The 9,035-nt window shown below is 37.4% G+C and overlaps 1 protein-coding gene across 2 annotated transcripts in view; it reads left to right on the top strand.

Moving 5' to 3' along the window:
- The window catches only part of LOC103466413 (tyrosine-protein kinase CSK-like), a 27,383-nt gene that overhangs the window by 17,110 nt on the left and 1,238 nt on the right, over positions 1-9,035 (top strand). For both annotated transcript variants that reach the window (XM_008411952.2, XM_017305104.1), the window contains exons 5-11: positions 1,608-1,827; positions 4,397-4,490; positions 4,569-4,634; positions 5,479-5,578; positions 5,662-5,752; positions 5,843-5,916; positions 8,804-8,999. In XM_008411952.2, the coding sequence (XP_008410174.1) occupies positions 1,608-1,827; positions 4,397-4,490; positions 4,569-4,634; positions 5,479-5,578; positions 5,662-5,752; positions 5,843-5,916; positions 8,804-8,999 (841 nt within the window). The remainder of the gene's footprint in view (positions 1-1,607; positions 1,828-4,396; positions 4,491-4,568; positions 4,635-5,478; positions 5,579-5,661; positions 5,753-5,842; positions 5,917-8,803; positions 9,000-9,035) is intronic.

Below are 9,035 nucleotides of genomic sequence, written 5' to 3' on the forward strand. Positions count from 1 at the left end.
CTGTTGGGTTGAGTCCGCCGGGTCGGGTCCGCCGTGTCGGTTCCACTGGGTCGGGTCCGCCGTGTCGGTTCCACTGGGTCGGGTCCGCCGTGTCGGTTCCACTGGGTCGGGTCCGCCGTGTCGGTTCCACTGGGTTGGGCCTGTTGGGTCGGGTCCGCCGTGTCGGTTCCACTGGGTCGGGTCCGCCGTGTCGGTTCCACTGGGTTGGGCCTGTTGGGTCGGGCTTGGAACCGTTGATAACTGCTGGCTGTTCTAGTTTGATTTTATCTTCTGTCATAAATTGTTCTTGTTTTATCACTTCATGAAAATATCAGTGATTCTCAGTGAAGGAGCTGAAGGTTTATAAATTACATGTTTTCAGTCGCAAATTTTGTCTTTTTTTGTTTATATTTATTTAAAGTTATACAGATAAGAATATGTGCAGATTACAGACCTTGATAGTTACAAAAAATGTAACTTTCTTTGACACGATAATTTAAAAAAACCAGCTGTTTAATAAATATCAGATTTTTTTCATTATTATATTATTTCATTGCAAACATAAATTAATCATCTTCTGTTGTGAACGAGAACCAATATTTATATTGGTGAAGTTGTATTAAACACAATTTCCCTTTTTTTCAGTTATTATTTGCTATAATTGTTTAGTTCACACTTTAGCATCTATTATTAGCATTTAGCATGATCAGCTTATTTACCATGTTTGCAGCATTAACTATGGACAGCAGTGTGTTTGTCTGTTCCTTAAAACGTAAGAATGTTTTAGCTAATCAGCACAAGCATTTTTCACAGAAACAGCAACATCATAACTGCAGTTATTATTGTAATCTCAGTTTGGTTTAGACTTTTTATTCTGGGTTATTTAGACTATTCTAATGTTCTTCCTGCTTCCCTGACAGAGAAATGCCAACTTTCTCTTTTTTCCTGTCATAAATTCTTCCATTTAATAAACAGTGGAGCTGCACAGCATATATCGATGCTCAAGGCAGAATCACTGTGCAACATCAACATCACAAAGGACTGTTGGGACGGAATATTTCCTGGACGTTTTTTCAAATGCAGTGCGTTTGCACGCTGCACATCAGTAATATGTTTGATGGTTGGAGGAATTTATGGATATAAAGTAACAGAGAATCAGTTACCCAAACCTTAACTTTTATATAAAGTAGTATTGAAATAATAACAGTGGAAAAAAGTCAGTTGAAAACTGAGGAAAATATGTTAATTGTATTTAGCTGTATTTATAAAACTGCATGTTTTCCTGATGCCGTGCAGCAACTGTGTCTGTGAGCAAAAAGAGAGCAATGGAGCCATTTTATACATATTTCATGCAGAAATATGAGATCCCATGTAAAATACTATGCAAAGTTGAACATTAACGCTAAACATATAAATTAGAAGAGTCCATGACACGAGGAAAACAAAGAAGGAAGGCGTTGAAATAAAATTCAAGATAGAATTAAGCTAAACTTTCAAAGTTTACATCTAAAGTCTACTGTAACAAACACTGATGTTTTGTATTGTTCTTTCTCTTGTGAATGAACCTACATTGATGTGGGCTGTTTTTGTTTTTCTTGAGTGCGATAATTCCTCCCTGGTTCTTCCAGATGGTTCCACGGGAAGATAACTCGAGACCAGGCCGAGCGGCTGCTTGACCCACCTGAGACGGGCCTGTTCTTGGTGCGCGAGAGCACCAACTTCCCCGGCGACTACACTCTGTGTGTGAGCTGCGACGGGAAGGTGGAGCACTACCGCATCATCTACAAAAACGGAAAGCTCACTATTGACGAGGAAGCCTACTTTGAGAACCTCATGCAGCTGGTTGAGGTGAGACTCCCAGTTTAGATGCCACAAATAAAGTTATATGCATTACTTTTACAGATGGTTTGGGAGTGAAGGTGGGTGGGGATTGAATGTGCAGACATAACTGTACAACTTCACAGACACCATGTAGTTCCTGGAACATGTGGTGAACAGGAAGTGTCAAAGAGGAAGTGAACACTATGCTGAGGCTCAGAGTTATAACCTCAAAAAGGCAAGATGCTCTTTCTGTCAAACTGGCTGCTTTTCCTGTGTAAAGGTCTTATTTTGAGCTGCGATTTTTTTAAAAACGATTACTGAGTAAAAGTAGAGTTTCTGAATATTCTCTGTGTAAATGAAGCATTCAGATTTGCTTAGAGAGTCCTCTGCAGGCCAGTAGGTCACCCTGCACAGAGAGCTGTGAACTCCAGAGCGCCGGTTTCTTGTTGCAGCAGCTCTGTTAGTGTGCGCTTAAGTTTTTTATTTACATTTTCTGCAAAACCAAACAACACAGGGATCAAGAAAGGCATTGATAACAATAAAACCACCAGGAAAAAACACTAAACGCGGTACTGATTATGTCACAGATACATTCTTAAAGCACAAGCAGACAGTTTTAGCCTCAGTCATGCATGTCCAGGTCATTTTCACTAAAAATGTTCACAGATATACACACAAGCACATTTTTACTTGAACTTTTTCCACAACTTATCATGGTATAACCACAGACATGTGTTGTTGGGGGAATTTTCTGCAATAAATCCACATAAATCAACGTATGTAGCTGCAGTTGCAGGGGAAGTTTTTGAAAAAAAAGAGAAAGAAACATGTTTTTTAGGGCAGATGTGGTTTGAATTTATGTGTAGACCCTTGTACTCTGATACTCTAAAATAAAATTCCAGTGCAAACAACTGCCTGTTATTTAGTAAATAGAGCCACCTGTGTGTATTTTAATCTCACTATAAATCTCGCTGATGAACTTAAAAACTGAAACTTTCGCTGGTAGATGTGCAAAACTGGCAGAAACTTTAACCAAAAAGACCTGCAAAACAAATAAACAGTTATCTTAGATTTCCATTCTCTAAGCTTTTTTGCAGTCATTGGAGTCTGTCTGGCAGCTGACAGACTCCTGACAGGAAACCGGACATTGATCCCAAACACGGCCGGCCTCAGCTGATGCTGATCCCAAAAAACTGCACCCCTAAAAACATTAACCCGAATAAATCATGTTCTGGTCAAAATATTGAATTTTTTGCAAAACAAACTGAAGGTTTTTTATAGATACGAAGTAAAAATTCAAATATTTCAGTAGTTTTCTGGCTTAAGGAAAATGTAAGTGTCTGGAGAAAGACAAAATAAAGGTTGTAAAGGTTGAGGAGCTTTCTGAGTTGATCTGTTTTTACAACTTTTTTACTTTGGTAGTAAACATAAAAGTGTAAAAAAAAATAAAAAATTGTCTGCTATGTAATGCAGGTACATAGAGGGTGGTGTCTGTTTGCTCCAAGAATTTATTTCATAGTTAAAAATAGTTAAAACACTTTGAAATAAACTTCAGTGCAACACTTAGCCGATGTTGTATCACACGTCGAAGAGATGAGCATCTGTCAGGATAAGTCTGTCCTGATTAGTCTTGTGTTGTAGTTTCTGCATGGCATGTTCTCCGTCTCTCTTCCTGCTTCTGACTCATTAGCCGTCTGTGGATGAGAGTTTGTTAGGGCTGATGCAAATGAGGCACTCAGCCGTCGAACGCTCAGCTTTTTATTTAGAGCAAAAACACGACCTTTTTATTTGTATTCATCTGTACAGCAACATATTAAGAGAAACAAAATGATCTACACTTTGAAAACGCAAAATCTTACCAGGTATTTTCCATTACAACTGAAGTAAAACTAAATTAACTTGCAAGTAATTTTTCAGCGACATTTAGGAGCTTGTTTTAAATCAATAATTCCTAAATATGGATGAAAAAGTTCTGGTTCGACTAGCAGATTATTTTCCTCATAGCAAAACATTTTCCCTGTTATAACTGAAATAATCTGCATTCAAGGATTTTTTATTGTCATACCTCCTTCGCTTGTTTGTGGTACGAAATTAGGACTCAGGTCCCAGATTGAGAAATTTATTACACAGAAATAAATGAATAAATAAAGTAATAAAGTAATTAATGTGACATATGGACAGGTGTGTTTGTAGATAATTTATGAGATGAAGCTGTTGGGTGCAGCTTGAGTTCAGGAGTCTGACGGCTGAATGAAGAAGCCGTTTCTCATCCTGTTGTTTTGCTCCGGATGCTCCCTGAGGGGAGCGGCTGGACTTTTCATCAATATTAAGGAATTTTCTATTTAAAACTAAAGCTCCTTTATATTGCTGAAAAATGTACTTGGAAGTTAGTTAGCTTGGTCTTATTTAAAGTGTATGGAGATATTTGCACCAGAAACTAAACCAAAAAAACGTGGTAAGGTTTTGGGTTTTTGCAGTGCATAAAGAAAGTTTTAGCTCCTTATTTAAATAATTACAGTTTTCTTTGTTTCAGTGTATCACTGTGACTTTAAATTGTCTTCATTTGAGCATGTTTTGGTTCTTTTTCTGTGTCCAGCACTACACCAAAGATCCAGACGGTTTGTGCACCAAACTCATAAAACCAAAGCTGGAGGAGGGAACCGTGGCGGCGCAGGATGAGTTCTCCAGGAGTAAGACGAAGTTTATTAATGATGTATGAACCTCATCTGCATCTCAACATGTTGTCACCAGTATGTCTTTTCCAACAGGTGGATGGTCGATGAACAGAAAAGACTTGAAGCTTCATCAGGTTATTGGAAAAGGAGAATTTGGAGGCAAGTAGCTTTACTCCTCCATGCTGAGGATGAGCAATTCCTGTTTTAATGTTTATAGCAGAATTCAGATGAGCATACGTGAATCTAAAAAGCTACACTGCATTTAGAAAGTATTCACATTCATTTTCACACACACACACACACACACACACACACACACACACATATATATATATATATATAGACACAATTTATATAGACACAGTTAAGGTATTTCTTTAAGATTTTATCTGGTTAACCAAAACAAAAACAAAATATTGCCAAACTGTAAAAAATGGGACTGTTTTAAATGTTTTCTTCAAATAACAAACTGAAAAGTGTGGTGTGCATTTTTTTTTCACTTCAAATCATTAGAAATATTTATTTATGTATATTCCTTATAAAATTCCTCACTCAGTCGAGTCTTCAATGCTTGTCAAAATGTTCTATATCCTGCTGAAAAGTAAATACTTCAAAGTTAGTTTTGTCTTAATTCAAATGTGCAGATATTTGCACTAGAAACTTGACAAAAAATACTTGGTCAGATTTTGTGTATTTGCAGGGTGAAGGCAATTGGCTGATTTTATTTGGGAGTAAAATAAAAAGGAGTAGAAAACATGTAAAAGCCACTCTTCATATCTTCATTTGCTCTAAAAAAAGGGAGCCATGAATCTATGTATTCCTGCTTGTCAGATGTTGCTACTTTCTGGTGGTTTATCAACTAAAACCCAGTAGAAGACATTAAAGATTGAGACTATTAAAAACTTAGTTGGGACCAAGAAGTGGTAGCATATCCATTACAAAAAATTGCTGTTACTGTTGTATATTTTCCCATTTTATGATCAACTGTTTGTTTTTTCTCCAGATGTCATGGTGGGAGGCTATAGAGGGACGAAAGTAGCTGTGAAGTGCATAAAAAACGATGCTACGGCTCAGGCTTTTATTGCAGAAGCCTCTGTCATGACGTAAGGCCTTAAAATACAGAAATACTGTGATTCAGAAACAGAAAAGCCCATTGTGACATCCTCATGCTCTTCCTTTTCCTTAGGCAACTACGGCACAATAATCTGGTACAGCTGCTTGGTGTGATTGTAGAAGAGAATGGGAGTCTTTTTATAGTTACTGAATATATGGCCAAGGTAGGTGGACGAATACTGGATTATTTGTCTCAGCTGGGAGTTTTTAACTTAAAGCATTGAAAAGATTACATGTTTGTTTTCCTTTTTCAGGGCTGTTTAGTAGACTACCTACGGTCCAGAGGTCGAACAGTACTTGGTGGAGAAGCTCTCCTTAATTTTGCTTTGTGAGTATTTGAAAACATGGCGTTTAAAAAAAATCCTTTTTAAACACTGTCTGACATGAAATCAGACTCTACTATTCCAGTTTTAGGTCCGTTAGTTTTACACAAAGCAGTTCTTTAGCTAAATGCCAGGATAAATACAGAGCAAATCTTACAGATTTTATTGTATTAATCAAATTCAGATGTTTAGATACACTCAGATTACTTCGCCATCTGGGATTCCACAATTTGTGAAAGCAATTAACAATTTGTGAAATCCCACAAGGCTTGTTAAGTTCCTTATTGACAATGCTCACGTGACGTCACGCTCTCCAGAACTCCGCCCACTCCACCATGACAGACGTCAAAACAACCGATGCGCTCCTTTAAAGCTAGTCTAAAAATAGACAAACAGAATGATGGAAACCAAACTTGTCATTTTATTTTATGACTTTTAATGAGGTAAGATACGGCGGTGATGGATAGCAGCAGCCGTTTATCATGTTGACTGTCAGCCCTCTGTGTAATCACGGGTTTACAGCGAACGCTATTTACAAGGTAAGAAGATTAACGTTCATAAACTTTATAAGTATGATTAGAAAGATTATATCAAATATGGCATTATGGATAAGGTACATGTCTAACCGTAACCATGGAAACAGTGCCCCTCCTCCCCCTCCTCATGTAGCCTAGCATATATGGAAAAAAACTGGTTAGCATCTCGTCCTTTTGCACGTTTTTAATGTTGCTCCTGTTTATGACTTAGTGATTTAAATCATGTGGTGTGAATTCAGGAAAAGTTTTACATTTGATCAACACATCAGGATGAAGGAGTTATGGGTCGGTTTCTAAGCCAGCTGTTTATAATTTTTGTAAATCCCGTCGTCTTTGAGCCCCAACTAGGTGTGCTGTTCACAGACAAATTAGCTCGACGCTAACAAGTAAAAGCCACGAATAAACTGGTAAAAACAACTTTGGAAAATAATTTCAGTCGCTCTGATTTAGACTTCCGGTGTCATGGCGCTTCGAATGATTAGTAATTGGTCAACAGGTTAATTCATAACTTTTGATTTAATTAGCATTAGCTCCTGGTTTTATTTTAAGGTAACAGCTCAAACAAACTTGTGCAGAGTTGGGTAGGAAGTTACATTTACTTGAGTTATTTGGGAAAAAACTTTAATGTAGAAGTAATTTTTCACTACACCATACTTTTTACTTTTACTTGAGTAATTACATCATGAAGTATTGCTACTCTTACTTGAGTAGTTTTTGGGAACTCTACCCATCTTAGCCCTTAAAAATAAATAAAACAGACAAAGACCACTCGGTGATAAAGAAGCCATTTCACCAAAGGCGACATAGATTTGCAGTTTACAAATGCACTCAAAAATGAAGGTTTTTAAAACCTTCATTTTTGGAAGCCTTTCCTGTCTAATGAAACTGAAAACTGACTTTAATAACATTCCTGGTACAGAAAGGGAACATAACTCCCAACTGTGAAGTCAGTACAGGGGTGGCAGCATTATGTTGTGGGTCTGTTCATCAGTAGGAGGAACTGGTGCAATTGACTAGAAGGCATCGAGAGAAAAGTACATTATGTGGAAATATGAAGCAACAACTCAATTAGCTAGGAAGTTAAAGCTTTGATCTAAGCATACCGCTAATTTCTGTTATAAAGTAACAGAAATCCTCTAAAAGTCTCTCATATATCTGGCATTTAGCAAATAGACATACTGAAATCCTGAGTGATCTAAAACAGAAAAGGGTTTAGTCTGATGTAATGTCAGTGAGAATTGTCTCTGAATACAGTGTATGTACTTCTAGTACAGTAGATTTATTACTGTTATTGCTCATGACCTTTGAGTCAAACGTCAGGAAAAGCGACGTGGTGGGAGTTTCAGATTAGACATCCTGTGCCTGTTTGCTCCCCTCCTTCCCCCAGTTCACATATAGGAGGCGTTAATGAAACCAGTATAACAGAGCACAGTGTGTTCCTCCGCATAAATGAAAATAATTCACTGTAATAGAGCAATATTTAGGAGTTAATTTAGCTGAAAGATTAATTTTGCAGTAAAGTGTGAAACACTAAAAAAATACATATTTGACATTTACCTTCTCCTTAGAATTGTTATGATTTTACTATATTAAATTAATTTATACAAAAATAAAAAACTCAAATGAACAAAAGCAAGTTGAGCCTTAAATTTCACCTGAACATGTAAATGCTTCCTTTTGATCAGATAAAAGGATTTTACTCAACAGACATGTAGAAAACAGTTTGTGCTGCTCATTTTCATCATTTGCAATGCTGGTTTAAGTTTACTAAAATATTAACACAATTGTTAGTTTAAAGTAAAATATGATAACCAGGGGTAAAAATATAGTTTTACAGTGTAAACATATACAACATCCTCAATGGCACTTTGTAAAATGTTATTGATGTAAAATCACAAACTTGAATATATACTGCTCAAAAAAATAAAGTGAACACTTAAGTGTTCCCTTTATTTTTTTGAGCAGTATAGTATTTTGTGACACATTAATGTGACGGATCATAAAGTATAGAAAAGCATCATGATGCTGCCACTAGGGTGAAGTATTAAATTTTTTTATGCTCCATTAATGGTTTGAATGTAGATTAAAAAGTCATATTTTGGTCCCTGCTGATGAAACACGCTCCCATAGTATGATGCTGCCAGCACCATGTGTCACCACGGTGTGGTATGTTAAGAGTGATGTGCACATTTAGTTTCCCCCCCCCCACATATGGAATAAAATGTTTCTGATTTTGAAGCTTTGTTAAACTGAAGATGAGCATCTGAATATGAAGACACCTGTGTGTCGCAGCGTTAAACGTTTGGTCAGCGCTTCCTGAGCCTCGTTTTTTATCACCTGTGTTTCACGTCTGCAGAGACGTCTGTGAAGCCATGGCTTACCTGGAGGCCAACAACTTCGTGCACCGAGATCTAGCAGCCAGAAACGTTCTCGTGTCGGAGGACAACATCGCCAAAGTCAGCGACTTTGGTTTGACCAAAGAGGCGTCGTCCACTCAGGATACGGCCAAGTTGCCTGTTAAATGGACGGCACCAGAAGCCCTCAGAGAAAAGGTAAAGTCAGACGCAGCAGCTGCCAGCAGCTATATA

This window comes from Poecilia reticulata, linkage group LG6 (assembly GCF_000633615.1).
Source record: "Poecilia reticulata strain Guanapo linkage group LG6, Guppy_female_1.0+MT, whole genome shotgun sequence".
Lineage (NCBI taxonomy): Eukaryota > Metazoa > Chordata > Actinopteri > Cyprinodontiformes > Poeciliidae > Poecilia > Poecilia reticulata.